This window comes from Atractosteus spatula, chromosome 9, assembly GCF_055471065.1.
Source record: "Atractosteus spatula isolate fAtrSpa1 chromosome 9, fAtrSpa1.hap1, whole genome shotgun sequence".
Taxonomy (NCBI): domain Eukaryota; kingdom Metazoa; phylum Chordata; class Actinopteri; order Semionotiformes; family Lepisosteidae; genus Atractosteus; species Atractosteus spatula.
Window position 1 is genome coordinate 14,077,097 of NC_142714.1, and position 19,380 is coordinate 14,096,476.

Sequence of the window (19,380 nt, forward strand, 5' to 3'; positions counted from 1 at the left end):
GATAGAGAGGTCTTTGGGTAGAGAGGGGGTCTATTAAGATAGGTAACACTTAGGAAAACCAAAGTGCGTAAAACTCGTTTCACGGCATACCGTGAAAACCTTTGAAGTTTCAGAGAAAAGTGACGGAGGGAAAAAAAAAGGCATCTCGTCAACTTCAAGCCATGGAGCTTTCAAAACAGCATCAACTCAGGCAAAATGAAAAGCCAGCGGCTAGTACAGCAACCAGCGCTGTGAACGGCCACTTGGAAGATAGGACGTTCATTACCAGGTCCCCGGACCACAGCCGGGGACCCCAGGTAGCACCTGGAGAGGCTAGTTCACATTCGGCATCAATTATGGAGAGCTGGAAAGAGGAGCGCACCCGAAGTGTGGAAGACAACGAGATGAGCTTGCCCAGTCTGGCCGCTGCCTACACTACTATCCTCCGGGGTCTAGGAGAAGATCCTCAAAGACAGGGGCTTCTCAAAACACCTTGGAGGGCCGCCACGGCCATGCAGTACTTCACCAAGGGCTACCAGGAGAAAATCACAGGTGAGCCGAGTTGAACTGCTGTATATAGTCATGTAAGTCGCTGCTTATGGTGGCATACTATTTGATTTCGGGCTGAAATCTAACGACACTGAGTTACGAGTTTGCTGTATCCTGGTCGGTTGCATTCTCGTTCGTTTTTGAGCAATATTCTGCTCTACTGTTGAGAAATACAGTAGTTCCCCAGAGTGAGACGTAAGGCGCTGCTTGTTTTTTTTTCCGCACTTGTTTCCAGAGTTGCAAAACTCAATAGCAGTACTACTAATACACCGCATTCACGCGTTATGTTTCATCTATGAGGTAAATGAAAACAGCCATTTCTCAGTCCAGTTTAATGACATCAATCCAAAAACCGATTACAAAAATTACCTCTCACCTGTGTATGTAAAGGTAGCAGAGAATACGATTGCAATAAAGGCATTACCTTTTTTTTTTGCTGCAGGTGAGGCTGAGGCGTTTGCGATGGTGGTGTTTACCGAGCAGGTTATTTTAACGTGAATAAAGCAGTACACCTAGCTAGCCATGTGTCTGTCTCCATGTAAAAACATTTCTGAATGACGGATGGTTTACCAGCAAGCTGCGCTGCGTACCTACTGTAGGTGTTTAGCTAGGCGTCTAGCTTACTTTTGTCGTAAAACTTCATTCACATTTTTTCTAAGCGCTTAGAATTTACACGGAAGATGCGGAAGAATTAACCGGGTTTTGAGGAAGACGTTTACAGTAATGCATTGCACAATCGCTTGCACAAGGAAACTGCTGGTGATTTTACCCTAATTACTTTTAGAAGAAGTAGAAATCTGTTACCCATTTGGAATTTAATTATGCTGTGACATTTCACTTCATGGTTGTTCAAATGACTTTTTACAAATGACTTTGCAAATGCTTTGTTCATGCAACACAGCCATCCCTTTTTAACACAAATCTTCGACCGAGGAAGCTTCGTGTTAAAAATCGCTGCCTTTAATTAATCATTCATTTAACCTTCAAAGTACGAGCAAGACGAAAGAACCTTGATGTAGCTTGTTTTGCCTCGTATAATTTTTAAAGTATTAGTTCTCTTCTGTAGACGTCTCTCATTTTTCTCCAATTATAATCTTCATGCTTTTATTAAAAATGTAGTAGGATTTCCTGAAGGATTCTTTATAATAACTACGCTACAATACTAAGTTTAATTATTGTAGGAATGAACGGCTTAAGTTGGTAGACTGATAGGATATTTCTGTAATGACTTGGTTATACAACCGATTTTTTTAGGGTTTCCATATGGCTCCTTACAGACCTCAGGACTACAACCCTGTTTGTGTTTATTCTGGTACAGCCAGCCGTGTCAAACCACTTTTCTAGCGGACCAAGGACAAGACTAATTTAAACTGTAAATATTATAACTTACACATGTAAAACATCAAAGAGAATACAGAAGATGCACAGTACAAGATCAAACATGCAACGATTGTAAAAGTGCTTTAGAAAAGGTGGTTTTTGACCATTTCTATTTTAAGTATTGTTAAAACCATTGAATTTTCAAAAATGTTAATTAAATAAACTTTAATTTAATTAATGTGAGCGCAGTTTTGTTTTATGTCTTATTATTTTTGTGCTGATCTCCTTCTGGGAATACAGTAATATAGAAATATTTTTACCAAATTTATATGGTAAATGTATGGTTGATGTTTTTATCCAAAGCAGCTTACACATGTACAGCTGGGTATTTTACATTGCTCAGGCTCCAACTGTAGTACCTCATCCTGGATTTGAACCTGCAACCTTCCAGTTGAAGGGTACTACAGTTCCCCAGTACAAATTCTACATGATAAACTTCAAGAATACCTCAAATACCTTTAGCTAATAACATCTGTCTTTAGTTTTACAAGGTTCCTGCTATAGGTTAAATACACTGCAGCCTGTTCACAGCTATTGCATAAGCTCTGCCATCTTCCTTCATCATCACATCTGGAGCTGGTTTGTATGAATTTCACTAGGGGCCTCAATTTATGGCCCCAAAAGAATGCTATTAGTTATTATCCCTTTAGAAGGTACATCTGGAATCACTAGCAGTTTTGTGAAAATGCATTTTAGCTTTCTTTCATCTTTGCATCTGCAGTGTTTTATCAAAGGAGGACAGAATAAAATACTCTGTTTGGTCAATAGTTGCAGCAAATTTAGGATGAGTTCTTTCACATCTCACTGATGGGAATTATAAATTCTCTGGCAGACCAGACTCAGGTGTTGCTCAAATAGGATTTAAGAGACCCTATTGTGCTCTCTTAAGAGGAGAGCACAGTTAGTTATTCATGTTAACTGTCATTAAAGAACTCTTTAGAGTTAATTTAGAACTCTTTAGAGTTTTAAAGAACTCTAATAGTTAGGTTTAAGTCCTTCATAAGCCTAAGTGTCCCATAAGGCTCCAATTTATCCCATATTTTGTAGTGTTAAGCATCCTAGGAGTACAAGACTCTCCTTGATTGTGATATGGTGGCCGAGGAAAAACTAGACTCACTCTCTATAATAAATAAATCTCCAACACAGAAATAAAATTTTAAAAGATCACAGGATTGTATTTTGTTCAGAGGTGCCAAAACTATTGTGTAGGCTGTTTCCTACAAAATGTGGTGGGGGAAAAAATGTCATGAGATGCCAAACAGTCTATAAATGCTTCTAATTTCATTAAAAAAAACAAGAAACAAACAGTTTTTTGTAATCATCCTTTGCACGATTCAGAACCAAGGCAATTCAAGTTCAGACTGCTGCACATCTGAATTCTGAAGGTGTCCTCTACAAATGCTACAAATGTAGTGGGACCGAATACTTGAAAACAAAATGGTAAAAGAGAGGCTGTTTAGGAGGTGAAGTGTGAGCGTTCTGAGCCCTGCTTTCCTCTTGTCTGCCTGTGAGCACGCCATGGTGATTCATTGATAACTGTGGGGCAGAGGGGGATGGAGCTCCGGGCTGGGGGGTACCGATTGCGCAATGGCGTGTGTGTGGAGATCACTGAGCTGGCAACTCCCCCCCGCCATCTCTTTTTGTCTCTTCGCACCACCGGCCGGCACAGCCTGTCAGTCAGTTGCTTCCAGAACACACCAGCAAGTGAAGAGATAGTGTAAGTCTGTTTACCTTCCAGGTACAGCATGTCCCTGTGGGGAAGACCATTTAAGATAGCTATCAGTGAAACAGAATGGGATTTGCTCTTTACCCTGGGAGTAATATATGGAGTTTCCACTTTTCTGGACTGCTGTTCAAGAAAGGAAAGTGCCATACATATATCGTATATCGTATGCAAGCTCCCTTTCTCTTACTTAGCCCTGATACAGCAGCACATTTCCAGAATGGTAAATATGTGTACTTGCTTGGAGTAAAATCCTTTGGTTCTCTTTGTTATTTGCGGGTTATTGTAGATATGAGGTGCAGACCTGAATGGGTTCTGAATGGGTTAAAAAGATGGAAATGAGTCCCACTGTTCCTAGTGTCAGGTCTTTATACAGAAGAGGGGCTTCTAACGTTCCATTTAGAAAAAGGGCAGCACTGTGGTGTGACAGTTAGCACTGCCGCCTTGCAGATCTTGGGTTCTGGGCGCTGTTCTGGACTGAGGCACCTTCTGCATACAGTTTGCATGTTGCCCCTGTGGTTGTATGTGTTTCTGCCTGGTGGTCTGGTTTCCTCCCACCCTCCGCAGACTCGATGGCACAGAACTGATGCATATAAATTGTCCCTCCGTGCATATCACATTTACATTATTTGCACCCAATTGCACAACTAGATATTTAACTGGAACAAATAGGGTGGAGTACCTTACTCAAGGGTGTAACAACACTGTCTCACCTGGAAATTGAACCCACAGCCTTGCAGTTGCAGGTCAAAAATCCCTAACCACTGTGCCACACTGCGTTGTGTATGGTGTGCCTTGTGGTGGACTGGCATCCTATCCAGGGTGTAGTCCAGCCCTACTCCCTATTCTGACCGCATGTTGCCACAACCCAGTAATAAGCTCTGTCCATGAAGGTGTATGGAATCATCAATCATGCAATCAATTGATTTAGTGGTTTACGCCCAGTTCTGTCACTTCTCCTAAGCAGTGCGTAACAGTTAAAAACAAGCGCTTCTACAAAGAAATAAACCAAGCCATGTCATTGCCTAAGAGGCTACAGAAAAACCTTATTCATTTCCTTTGGCATTTACACTGGTTATTTTGTAGTGATCACCTCGAAGAATCCAGGATGCGGCAGCTCATTGTAGATGTAATGAGAGGTCGATGTCTAAGTTGGTATCTGCTGGCTGATTATCTCATGATCACAGCCATTGTATATCTTTTTATACACCCTGTTATGAGCTGCACTACTCTTTCCTGAAGTACAGAACATTCTCTCCTTAGTCCCATTTAACACTCCTGCTGTTGTTAACCGCAGAGCATCATCAGCAGTGACAACAAACCCTGGCTTTAATTCTGACATTTGGGCAATTTTAACAGTTTCCATAGCGACTCATTGTGTGTGTGTGTGTGTGAGAGAGGTTGACGTTGTTTCGTGACTCGGGGCGGTGCTGATTTGATTTCTTGTTCTTTTTATTTCGGTGCCTGTCAGGTGAGGACTGAGGGCCTGTTTGAATAGCTTGTAAAAAGCCAGGTCGCGACAATTTCCTCTTTGAACAGCTGCTGCCCTGGGTCTATACAGGATGCTGAGCAGTGTCTGCATTCATTGCTGTAACTCATTTGGAACATCCCATATGCTCATGTATTCATATGAGAGGCATATGGAACATTTTTGCTATATTAATAATGCTGGAGAGGGTTTTTATGATATTGCATATTAAGAATATATGTACAGTATATGTAAAATAGCTTCTTTTAGTATTACACCAGCTTCTAGTTTCTAGTGTGCTTGAATTGTGAAAGTTTTCTTAAATAAATTGCCTTTTGTTTTTAATTAAAGTGGAAATGTTTCATCAGCAATGGTTTAGTGTTCTAGAAATCCTCACAAACACCCTGATGAAGAGAAATGGTCCTTTTCCATAATTCTTCAACTGGAGCAGGGTTATATTTCTGCATCTCTGTTAATGATTTTAAGCAACTAAATTAAGTAGTAGTTTTAGTTAATAGTAGGGTAGTTTTTTAATAAATTATGACAGTCATCTTTGATGTAGCATGAGGAGATATTTTCAGTAGTTTAGAGATTTAGACATTTTTGTAGTAAGCTGTTGTCTTGATTCTGTTAGAAATGTGTGTATTTCCCTCCATTTGATCATAAAGAGTTCCACAGGTGTGCTTCAAAATCTGCAGTTAACCTTCATTCTTTTTTGTATTTCTTTGAACAATGCAAGTACTGTAGTTTGATTTAATTGAAGTATAAGCTAAGATACAATATATCGATAGCGAATACCCAGGAAAATGTGAACGTACAGTACAGTTGAACATGTGCTGAGTCACTATACTCTTCAATAGCACAGTATTTCTCACCCCCCTTATCTATATTATGTGGAATGTAGGATCAGTATTGGGACGATATTTAATTTATATTCATTTTTATTTGCTTGTTTATTCTTCTAACTAATGGGTTTAATTTTGGAAAATATTTGTACCCAAAGCCCAAATTAACTAGCTTTGTTAGCTTTGTCATTCTGTATAAATGTTTTTTTTCAGAAAACAAATACAGGCTTACAGAAGAATGGGAATAAATCAGATGTTATTGTACAGAATTAAGCTTTACAAACTCCAGCCCACTAACATCCCATTCATATACGGATTGGAGATAGTGCCGTTATTACTAAAAGACTGAGGGGAGACTGTCAGCTTGCTTTGTTTCCATGGCAACTTTCTATAAAGAGAGATAGCATTGGTCAGGAAATTAAAACACTGATGGCAGGCTGCAGAGGTGGAGTAAACAGATAGGTTTTATTTATACGATGATAGGGGCTGGAAAAGGCAACAACAATAAGAAAATAAAACAAGAGTATGTATGGAAAGGGCAAAATATAATTACCCAGACTGTTTGCACTTAAATAAGGCTGGAAAAGGAAGTGAGAAAAAAAATGCAGTCTCACCACATCACTGACCTGTATTGCAGTAACTGCAAGAGTTTAATCCAGGACTCTTGCAAACAAATGCAGATAAATCTGTATAATCTACAAATGAAAACAACTGGGAATTCAGGAGCTAGGTTATCACATTGGAATTCTAAAGTGAAACATGTTCAGATGGCTACATGGAGATATCGCTACATGGTTCATGTGAATGTTGATATTTTAATCTTCACCAGTGGAATTACTGTCTCTGTTTGAAGCCTGGTTAATTTCCTTTATGAAATCAGCCAATATGTTCAAAGAGCAAAATGCACTCATTGACAGAGAGTGTAACTATGAGTTTTAAAATTCATTGTTGCACTACCCAGCTTATTCATTCAAATTCTGTAATGACACGGGTCCACCTGAAATGTGAAGCACCCACTGGATGCAACAAAAGTTTGTCCCATCAGTGATGTTTCTTCTCTTAACTAACCCTCTCTTCCTCACAGATGTGCTGAACGATGCCATTTTTGATGAAGATCACGATGAGATGGTAATAGTGAAGGACATTGACATGTTCTCCATGTGTGAGCACCACCTTGTGCCCTTCAATGGCAAGGTAAGCATGATCACTCCTCCTGTTCTAGTTCTCTCTGTGTCTCTGAGAATGGAAAAACGAAAATCTTTTGTTAGGAAAACGATGCCTTAGTTAAAGGAATATAGGTACCTGTAATTGTGAGGTACTGACCAACAAGCCAAAACAGCTGAACCAGTTGAATTGCTTATATGATTGAAGTCTCCCCACTGCATACTGTACAACATATTAGTATGTTAACGAATGATATGCATTCATAGACAGTATTCCTGCATTGTATTATCTGAGCCTCTCTGCATAGTGCAGGAAATGTCTGCTACATGAGTATTTGAACAAATTATTTCGTTTCATAGGAAATCTCAAATCGATGACAGATATATTTTGAAAAGAATGTCCAAAAAGAGATACTATGGCCCCTGCTGCTAAATCTCAGTGCTACAGCAATTATAGAAGTTACCCTTCAACATCAACTCCTGTAGCTACAGCAGAAATGGTGGCTCTGTGGCTAAGAATCTGTATATGGCCAATAAAGTGATCTTATCTCTTATCTTAAATATAGGAAGCTTCCATGTAAACTGTTTCATTATGAAATTGTGTCATAGATACATTATGCAAGCAAACCTGTCCCAAAGATAGACCTTTGAGAAATAATAGACTTTTATGAAGCTTCAGCAGAAGCTTTTCAGCAGATTCCTTAATTTGTGCTGCAGTTTTCATGACGTTGATGTACTGAATTTAACATGGAATTTCATGGAGAACTGTTATGAGGCATATCACACTGTATCTTGACTGTTAAATCATTGTTTTGCTTTCATTTTCTTACCAGCAGCAGATATTTGTGTTTGCTAACAGAGCAGGGTAGTGCTATAAGGTCTTAAGGTTTGTATTATCGAAATCACATTGCTACACAGGTGATGGAAAGACTCTAGATTCCATCTCTAAATATCCGATATTAACTTGGTCAGCAATGTAATGCTGCCAGCCAAGGAACACTTTACTTCACGGAAGTAAAATATAGCAAGGAAAGATTACGTCAGTTGAAATATCTCCACCAAAAGGTTCTTTCAAAATTCACTCACTTTGACTCAAGCGGTGACTGATTTCATTCTCAGTTTTTGACATTTTAATACCCCCAATCCTCCTCATCTTGCCATTTAAGACAAAAGAGAAGCAATCGATCAATTTCAGCATGTAAATAGCCTTGATGATAGCAGGAGCCATTGATCAAAACACCAGAGGAAAAGGTTTTTCTGCAATTCTGTTTGTCAGCTACCGTCAGGCGATTCCTGTCTGACAACTCCTGCCTCCTCTCCCTCCTGCTGATAGCTCCCTGTCGTCACCAGCGTGGCCTTATCTCCACATCTGTTTACCTCGCAGCTCCAGGAACAAGATAATGACTCACCAATTTCTCCAAGAGTCTCATTTTTTCATTTTTCATTCATGTCTAGCAGAGGGTTGGTGTCTCATTTAGCCTGCAATATTGTGTTAACCCATTAGTGCCTGTCATTGCTAGTAATATAATAAGTATATGCTGTATATTATATAGTGATATAATATTTGCTATTATATTTAACATATTTGAAAATATATATATTATATTTTAAATTTAGACAGAGTTTAACATCATAATTGCACATCACCATTGTTATTCAAGCAAAAATTTCATTCTGAACAAAGATTTTCAGCAAAATGGCTTATCTATTTAAGGAAAAAAAGTGTTTTATAAATGCGGAATACTCTATTAGCTATCTTAATGTAAACGTCAATCATAATACTGGTTTTCATAGACAATGGACAATTTTTAATTTATAACGCATTCTGCTAGTGAAAGCAGTTAGTCTACATACTTGTAAGTCTGTGGTTTCTGCATTAGGGCTAGTCATGACATTTTCTGAAATGCTGCCCTTCAAGGTACTGGAATTTGAAAAGTGGTCGTTTTTCAGGAATAACCACTTGAGCAACGAGTTAGCCCACCACTCTATTGGATTCTGTATTGTCCTACAAAAACTGTGTCTAAAAACATATCTGTGTGCTTACAAACACGAACATTTAAAAATAAAGAGATCAGCTGGAATAGCCTTCGTATTTAGATAATTCATTATTTTTCAGAAGCTAGTAGTTTTAAGACTGGTTTTAAGAAACGAATTTGTGGCCATGCTAAATATGCACATTTAGGGAAAGAGGCCTTTCTTTGACTATTTGCTGTAAATGGACTGATTTCCTATATCTTTGATTTTGTTGTCACCCTGCTGTAGCCTTTGAGAGCCAAAAACAGTGGACTTGGCCAACTGCATCGCTAGAAATATTCAAGACAGTCCCTACTCGATAAAAGACAATGGACAGCAATAACACTTTAAGAAAAAATAATTGGAGAACATTAATGAATGCAATTAGTCATGGCAACAGTTAAGTTTTGTGCTTTCCTGTGAGTTATCACAACCAGGCAGCTTTAACTAGAAAAGAGCAGGGGAAAAAAGATAACTGCCCTGCATACTGCCCTTTTTTGTGGACTGTCTAATCAAATTGCTGTTGACATTTGAATGGAGACGCAGAGAGGGGGAGAATCCCTAGGAGGCAGACCTCAAGTATTTAACTGTTGAGGAGCTCATGGCAGCTAGTGCAGCAGACACCTTTTTGCTTTGTGAGAGTTGTCTAGGCCATCCTCAGGCTTGAGCAGGTGATAATACTGTATTCATCCCTCCAGCACTGCCCAGATTCACTGTATCTTCTTCACAGACTGTTGATCACAAGGCTTGATACCCCTACTGCACATGAGCCCTAGAAGAGGCAGCTTCTCTAACTCACAAGATACTCTTATTTTATAAGGCCTGAGTAAACAGAGCAAATGCACAGCTGTAACACACGCAAAAAATACCTAATAATAAACTGAGGTGAAAATACTCTGAGGGAGGCCTTTTGTGTTCTACGGCATTAATAGGACTGTGCAGAGATACAAGATTTTATAATTAAATGTGATGTAAAACTGTTTATTACACAACTGGCCCAATATGCTTAATTATTTTTTATACAGGTTTTTTTTTCTGAACAAGTGAAAAAGAGTAATGTGCCAGTTTTTTTTTTCTATCGGTACAATTGGTTTATGTTGATGTAACAAAGGTGAATTTTTAATTTTTCTTTCCCTCAACTTTATTGCTTCATATTTTAACATAAAACGGGAGAACACATAAAAAGGGAATAGGAAATTAACATTTAAAAAGCTCTTCATTACAGTGACATCCATAGAAACATAGTGGAGAGTTAGAACTGTATTGTAATTACTAGTATTAGTATTGTAATTCTGCTTAGAGAACTGATGAACTGTTTGTGAAGTAGATTCCAGATGATACATGTTACACAGGCTTTCTGAGCTTAACTGTAAAAAAGAGACTGCCCGACTTTCTAAGCTCTCTAATTCTCAATAAGCAGACAGGTTCAGTTACGTTCTTCCCGTGCATCTCATATCCCATTAATAGGGAAGGTTTCCCCTTGAACGTGTTTTCGTGTTTTCCAGGTGTCGATTGGATATTTGCCCAACAGAAAGGTGATACAGTAGGTGTCAGCAAGCTGGCCAGGTAACGAGATGTGGCTGTGGCCTGTACGTGCTTAATCACATACAGGCCTTCTGACCTCAACTAACTCCCTCCCCACCCCCACCAAATAGGCAGTAGGTGCTCTCCCTTCCAGTCTTGATCTGCAGGTGTTCCCATGGAACCTACTGTGCATTTTCCTTACCCTGTACACAAGCACATGTGCCATTAGTAAATTAATAAACTCCAAGTAAGAGGTCCACCCTTTTCAGTGCGGTAACTTCTGCTTTTAGAAATCGGACTTGTTACTGATCACAGGTGCCTTATGGGATGTGAGACATGGGTATCTAGGAACTTTCAGGGTGTCTTTGACAGCTGCGAACGAGCTTATGATTCAAACTGTGCATTTAAACAGCTTGGACTGCATGATGTAAATAGAAGGTAGTTCAGTGCTTATCTTAAGATCTGGTCACCCCTTCAACTTTTATTTTCTGGTTGGCTCCTCAAGCTGTGCAACTGCTATACAGTATATCCCTGAATTGTGCCAACCTTGTAGGACAAAGTGGAAGGATTTGTGTTGTCTAGATATGTACAGTATATACAGTAAATAGGTGACAAGGATTTAATATAACCACGCGGTTCATTTAAGCTTGAAGATAGTATTTTTCCAGAGTTGGTGGTTTCCCAGACATGGTAAATTCTGTTTTTTTGTAGGATCAGACTGCACCATGATTATTAGCACCCCGATAAATCCTTCTAATTGCTAGTGAGCGCTGAAGACAAGCCAGTAACTTGTTCCCATTAAAAAAAACGTTCCCTGAACACTGCAGTAGAAATTAAAGAAAACAAGTGATTGTGTATCATATAAAGTTACCATTTAAAAGGAGGGATATTGTTAGAAATGGCTGCTCTGACTTTAGGCTTGAAATGACAGCTGAGGCAGCACCAGGTAAGCTAAAACATTAATCCAATGCAGATTTTTGAGAACCGAACACCTTTAAGACCATGGAACAAGAATATAGACTGAAGCGATTTGAGAAAACATTTCCCCAGTTCTTTCTCCTGCTTCTCTTCTGAGATGCGGTGTTGGCAGCATTTTCATCCAGTCTCTCTGAAAGCTTTGTGTTCAAATATATTGTTAGCCCTTCCCTGAAGAGCTGCTGTAAGTGTCTCTCATTCTTCCCCCTGGTGCCTCCGTTTAGCTGGCCCTGTATCTTTCCCTGTCTCCTACAGGTGCACATAGGCTACCTCCCCAACAAGAGGGTGCTGGGCCTCAGCAAGCTGGCCAGGTACGTCGTACTACTGTATGTCTGCTACACCCAGACCACTCTCCCTATCACTATCATCGCTATCATCCCATCTGATTCTGTCTGGCTCAATGAATGCACTTTGTCAGATTGATTTACAACCATTGACAGCTTGATAATTTGTCCTTTGACACAGATGGCATGCTTTATTCTTCACACACCCCTAGTCTACAAAGACCTTTTGCTTTAAAAGACCTTTTGCTTTCTGCATCCTTTGCACAGGGTGTATCCGAATAGTTTATATTTATATGTAAATAAAAATTACATGCAATTAATGGTATAAAGAAGAAAGAATAAGAAAATGAAGAATGAGGTATCACTTTCCAATTATATTATGAAATTAATATGTTAACCCAGAAAACTGCAGATGAAGAATTCAGTGGTGAGTGGTATAAACAGTACAATATCTATCAGGACCATCCTTGAAAGCAGATGATTAAGACATGAAGGGCTTGTGAGCAGTGAGTCTTCTCTGGCCCTTGCTGATGTTGTCTGAAAAGAGAGCTAAGTGTCTGTAAGATGATTAAGTGTGATGTGCCACTGACTGGGGTGACTGATCCAGTCTGACCTCAATACAAGGCTTACCCCTTTCTCTGTGACTTGGTGAATAGTATCACCCACTCCTTCGCCTCAGACACAGTCCCACTTGTACAACTTGCTGCCAGGATGTATTTGTGTGGCTGGAACTACCTGGGCTACCTGCACAATTGGATGTGAGGGGACACAAATATATAAGTGCAATGCAATGTTTAAATGCAAAACTGTCTTTGTCTGGTCTTCTGAATTATACTTACAAAGTAAACAGCAGTACCTCTTTTTATCCTGTGGCAGCCTGTGACTTGATCTTTCATGATTACGAAGAAGAAGAAGAATAAACTTTATTTTATATAGCGCCTTTAAAGGTGGCTTCTCAAAGCGCTTTACAGGATGACAATAACAATAAATAAGAAGAATACACAAGATAAAACACAATTACAATATATAGAGGAGACCGTGGATGGTGGTACTAGGAAAAGCAGAGGGGTGAAGAGTGGAACCAGCTAAGTAAAGTCTTTTCTGAAGAGGGTTTTGAGTCTGGATTTGAAGGAGTTTAGAGAAGGTGACTCTCTGATATCCTTGGGGAGAGAGTTCCAGAGCTTGAGAAGAAAGAGATTACAAAATGGATAATTGCAAAGAACACAATTATACACAAGAGCCTGACAGAACTTAGAAACACTTAAATTACAATTAAATTGCATGGCGCATTAAAGCGAAATGCTAAATACTTCTCTACAAGTGACAAAGTCACACCATTTTCAAATTAAATTCGACAATATTTTATCTACTGCTTCGTGTTTCAAAGAGTTCCTAATCCTCCTCTGACATTTACTGCTGTATCAGGAAAGCTGTCCTCTTACATTGTCATTAGACTACAAACGTGGTGGAGCCAAATATGAGCCAATCTGCTGTGGAAAGAGTAAGGGTCAGGAGATAACCGAGCAGGCAGTGGGTTTGACCAGTTCTAGTCTGAAGAATGTGCTCTCAAATACCTGTCACAAATGACCATCTTTAATTTTACAGAAAGGCTGTCTTATAACTGAATGTTTTAAAGGTAGTAGGGAACAATAGTTTTTAATGTCTTTTCATACACTCCCAGCTGTACCTACAGTATGCGTAAGGTTCACTTGTATTTTAAATCTGATTAGACAAGCTTCTGTGTTTCCAAGGATCAGAATTAGGCAGTGCAAGTCTTCTAGTCCTTGTTTGTTCTTGTAATCCTGTTTGTGTCTGTGTGTTTAAAATCCACTTGTTTTGCTGTAGAATAAGCAATTAAACTTTTTTTCTTCTTCCAGGATTGTTGAAATTTATAGCAGACGATTACAAGGTATTTTTTTCTTTGGAACATTATTTGGGCTTGTCTGTTTTATGCTTCTGTATTCTTATTGTGTGTTACTGTCATAAAATACTGGCCTGTTTATGATTTTGTAAAAATACCAGGCACTCAGTGGTTGTTGTTTGAGTTTAATTAAAATAGCCAAAATGAGCTGATTAAGAATCTGTGTAAACAGAACAGCAATTCAAAAATGAACTTCAAAATGATTATAATTAACAGAAGAACAACAAAATGTAAGACTATGTCCTGCTTGAATCCTGATTTTACAAGGTTTGAATTTGAAGCATGCCTGAGATTTGCTTCAAAAATCAGAAGACTAGTCCAGACAAATGATGAAACTGGCTCTGTGATGGACAGACAATGTCCCAGAAGGCAAAGGGTCAGAACTCTGCCCCAGAACTCTCATGACTGTCTCATGTATACAGATTAGATTTAAGTCTGATCTATGCAGATCTATTTTCAGACAAATTTTGAAGTAACTGCATAAAATAAAATAATCAGCAGAATGACTGTAGCTCAAATCATTTTCTACTTGAAAATGATCTGCATACTCGGAGGCCAAAGTGTTACGTTGACTTTGAGTTGTTCAGGCCAACTGAAGAGGCAGAGGAAGTCTGATGACATGAGGAAGATTCTTCTTTTAACACAAGAACACCTTTGGTGTGAATTTGCGATGAACTGCTTAGTCATAAATTAACAATGTGGTTCTGCCAAAACCGGTTTCATTCCTGAAAGCCAATCCAGATGTGTCGATTCTTCCAGAATAACAATGTAAGACCACAAAGTACTAGGATTACAGTGGCACAACTTTAAGAAAACATGTGGAGGATTTGATTAGTTTTGGGTGGCTTTTTTCCTTATGTGAGGCTTATAGAACATCTTTGGAACTGGCAACAAAGGGAGTCAAACACAACTGCCCAACCTTCACCAGCTGGTGAAGAGTGGCGGGACATCATACAGCAGTCTATCCAGAGGCCTGTCAGGTCTATCAACACTTATTAATGCAAGACTGCACCAATACTGAGGAACACCTTATGATATCATGATTCTTTCATCTGTAGTTTTGTTCAGATTGTCTGTGATTGTTTGGATCTCTACAGTACATTTAAAATATTTAATCCATTAGATGTGAATTTTCCATTTCTATTGTAGATGATTATCAGTATTAATTCACAAGTGAAACAGAACAGTGACCTTCAAGTGTTTATTTTAAGTAATATCCATGCAGCAAAAAAGTTAAGGTCAGCTAAGAAAAAGGCTTCATGAATTCTTTTGAAGTAATGTATCGCAAAACACCTACAGACGACAGCTCCCACAGAACTTATTGAATGAAAACAGAGAAAACAACAATGGTATCTGCACCAGATTCATAATTTTGACTGGACTTCTTTTGTTAAAATTAGAAATGCTGTGGAGGTGATGGGTAGCTTTAGCACCTTTTACACATTCTGTATCCCATCGCTGTGCATTGTCATCACTTCCACGGCTGGTATACAACGACAGATCATTAAAGATATCAGAGGGGCACACGTTCAGGAGTTCAAAGACATAAGAATGACAGTGTTTATTTCTGTCTTTCTCCGTTTCAAGTTCAGGAGCGGCTGACCAAACAGATTGCTGTTGCCATCACTGAAGCACTGCAGCCTGCAGGAGTGGGAGTTGTCATTGAAGCCACGTATGTTTGACAGTGCCTATTGCTGTATTTCAGATTTTCAAACAGTCATTTTACACATATTTACATGTAAAGGTGCTCCATCTGTGTGCAGCATATTTATTATCCAGCTACTGTGTACAACATTTTGAACATTAGAATTATATGATTTACATGATGCCAGTAACGTATATTTTAAAATACAATAATGAGTATAGGAGAACAGTATATTCAGCCATTAATTTTCCTGTTTAAAGACGTCGTGTCTCTGTCTTCAGTCACATGTGCATGGTGATGAGAGGCGTCCAGAAGATGAACAGTAAGACAGTGACCAGCACCATGCTGGGGGTCTTCCGTGAAGACCCCAAGACCAGGGAGGAGTTTCTCACCCTCATCAAAAGCTGAGTCATCCCGGTACTTTTGCCAAATACCACCTCTCAGAACACAGCACCCCTGCCAGACCGCCTCTCCGGGACAGACCCAAAACAAGGCAGAGTTCCTGAGGCCAATCTGGACGATAGCATTCTTTGACCAAAACATTTCTCTCTGAACCATCGTCATCATGAATCATCATCATCTCACTGCCCAGCTCATTCTTTCTTCAAATCCACATTGTGCATCTAAAGCGATCTGAGGTTTTCTTATGTGAAGTGTGTCTCTGTCTTAAATCTTCAGAGTTTATCAACTGTGAAGAGTTTGGGTCTAGAAAACCTGCAAGAAATTCTTTGGCTGTCACTTTCAGTTCTGTTTGAAGTGTTCAGTATATGGGTGTAAGAAAAAAATAACAATGGATATTTAATATTTAATATAATTATTTTATATATTTTAAAATATATCCTTTAATCTCTAACATTAGATTTAAACAAATAATTCCCTGCTATGGAAAATATTTTCTTCAAATTAAAGCTCAAGTAATAACTAATTAACAGTTATGAAGTAATGCCAAAAAGCTAAAAAATGCCTTCATCAGACGTAAGACGTATAACATTGTACCGTATTTTCTTTGAGATGCAGTTGAGACCAATACATTTAGTAAACATGTTTAGGGTGTTTCAAAGCATCAGAGTGATATTCTAATAATTATAGAATAAAAATATTGAGTTATCAGTGACCTTTTAACAGAATATTTTCTCAGCCTGTATCACAAACTTCAATATCCTCCTCAAATGCCCTTGTTTTCAAGCTGCAAAATAGATCTAGTGCAAAGTGTGCTCAGCCCACACATACTGTAGGTGCATTTCACTATAAACACAATCATATTTGAAGGAATTTTGGTGTGGGTAAGAGTGATGAGGCAGGTGTCAGAATTCCTCTGTGTATGGATTATTCCATTTGCAGTTGTTGTCGGTGTGTCAGTGTTACAAGCTATTTCTTTTGGTAATTGCACATGGTGGGTTTCCATTTGGTCGGTACTGTTATTATTAGTATCTGCCAGTAAGCAAATTTCTGTTAACTGCCAGGGGTAGTTGGAAGCAAGACTGCGTGCACTTTTTCCCATGAGAGTTAGTGAAGCTTTGATTCAAGAGCAGTTTTTCTGCACATGACATTTTACTTATTACCTGTTAAGTTATTACTAACAAGATGAAATGTCGATGAAAGTCTTCAACACTATTGCTAGACATAAGCAATGTATTTTTGTAATTATTTTTTATTGTAGTCGTTTACATTTGAAAGAGAAAGTTAAAATTAACTATTGATTAAATTTATTAACTAAAATATTAATGATAATAAACTATTGTGCTATTGATGTTATCAGAATTGTATATTATGTTTTTTTTTGCAAAATACAGTGTATCCCACAAGAACCTTGGTAGTTTTTTTGGTGGTTGTTAGAAATAATATTTTAAGCCTGGTTGATTTTCTACCAGCACATTCTAACAGTGTAGTGATCTACTACCTGATTAAAACATCTTTTACAAATGAATAGTTTTGTAAGTGATTGTTTTGTTGTGCCGTTATCTGTACTGCAATATATAGGGCTAATATTTTATTGCCTAAGATGCAGTGAAACAGCAGAACACTGAAACAGCAGAACACCATACACTTAAAAGTTCTCAGCCACCGAATAGGGATTTTAGGGAAGCCTTATACTTGCCTGTGCTATCCATTTGAGCTACAGCTTTACGATGTTACCTGAAATGGCATCTTTAAGTACCAAACGTACAGTACCAATACTGCTTTCTGGTGAAGAAAATGATTTCATAGGTGGGTAAGTATTTACCTCTATTTTAAGTTATGGAAGACCAAATGAAAATATCTGCAGCCGTTCTAATTGTTTCAATTAAATCCTTTTGAATTGAGGAATGAGGAATTGCAAATGATGTGGTCTTTAAAAAGCTGACAAGTTTGCAAACTAAACACAGTAACAATTTGTTGTGAACCCCTCTCATAAGGGGTAAGGCATGCACCTTGGTAAAAAATGAAAACCTTTTCATCAGCTGTTTCCTTGTGGTTGGCAGTGTGTTCTGCAATGTAGTTAGTACTGACGTGCACTTCATGTTCTGAGGTGATGTGTGCTCAATTGTTTTGCCTCTTACAGTTGTATGCAATATAATGATGTATTCTTTTAAGTGTTGTCAAAGCTCAAGATTGAGTATTTTTTGTGAGTGTCATTTAATAATGTTGGGGCTCCACCCCTGTATTAAATCAGATGACTTTATTATGATGTTGAAGTGTCCTTTTGTGTTAAAGTGAAGGTAAATACACAGTAATATTTTATCAATGTACGTCCACTTGTTTTATGTTTGTCCAACAGTGTTGTGGTAGTAATGTGATTACAAATGACAGTGTAAAGTAAAATACTGTATTAACATTCAAAAAATAATACAGAAAGAATGTATTTGTTACCAGTTGTCCTGAACACTTGCATAGTTTGTATTTATGTAGCTACCATGAAAACTAATTTGAACTGCCTATAATAAGCAGACACAGTGAAAGAAATAGTTTTTTGTTGCAGAATGCATAGAAATGTACAAACTATTGAATAGTGTGTGCTTTTCTTTTCATTGTCTGATTGCAGAAAACTATGTAGCACACTGAACTTTTGTAATAATAGTTGGCATAATCTCTCAAGACACCTAAAGGACTGGTTTAAAATGACCAAAGTTTAATATTTTCCAGCACTGGACTGTACCTGCTAGTTACTCAATGAATGTTATTCTCCCTGTTAAATATTTTTCTTGGTGTGCCACTGTGTGTCTGTGTGTTTGTTTAAGTGTGCAACTAACCCACTGATGATATCCCTCTTACACACCAATTTATAATTTTTAATATTTTTGTGTACTTTGGGTAAAAAAAAAACATCTATTGACTGATAAAATAAATTATTTAACTCACCTCTTTCCCTAATTTACATGTAAATACAAAAGCACATACTTGAATTTAAATTTTATAGGATAACTATTTCAATTATTTTTAGCAGTAGGTCTTTAAACATTTTAAATCTGACAAAATGCTTAAAATTTCATTCTCAAGACATTCCTGGTTTAATACAAATCTGATGTGCAGGTAAAAATACAGTTTAGCGCTGCAAATAATACACTGCAATGGTATCTAGTTCTAACGAGTTTTTCAAACAGAAGGTAGTTGTTGGTGTGTGTAAAGGGAGAAGAATTTCTTCAGTGTGGAAAAGGAAAGCAATGAATTGTCTAGGGCTGACTTCTCCAAACTTGCTCCAGCAGAGTTGCAATGTCTTCATATTTTCCTTACTATCAAGATGTTAATGACTTAGTTGAACTAGTTATTGGCTTATGTGATTGATACTAAAGTGACCCTTAGCCACCTAGAAAAACCTGAGGCTCTCCAAGACCAGCATCGGATACCCTTGGTTTAGATGGAGGGGTCCCACAGTGGTCTTGTGGCCTTGCCTTACATTTGGGCACTGAACGCCTGAGGTCTGATTCTCCCTC

General features: G+C 38.2%; 1 protein-coding gene across 1 annotated transcript; it reads left to right on the forward strand.

Moving 5' to 3' along the window:
• Positions 1-17,134, forward strand: gch1 (GTP cyclohydrolase 1). The gene is made up of 6 exons (XM_088925479.1): positions 1-531; positions 7,029-7,138; positions 11,875-11,930; positions 13,781-13,812; positions 15,412-15,496; positions 15,751-17,134. The coding sequence occupies exons 1-6, from the start codon at positions 162-164 to the stop codon at positions 15,875-15,877; spliced, it is 780 nt and encodes a 259-aa protein (XP_088781605.1). The 5' UTR covers positions 1-161; the 3' UTR covers positions 15,878-17,134.
• The last annotated feature ends 2,246 nt before the right edge of the window (positions 17,135-19,380 follow it).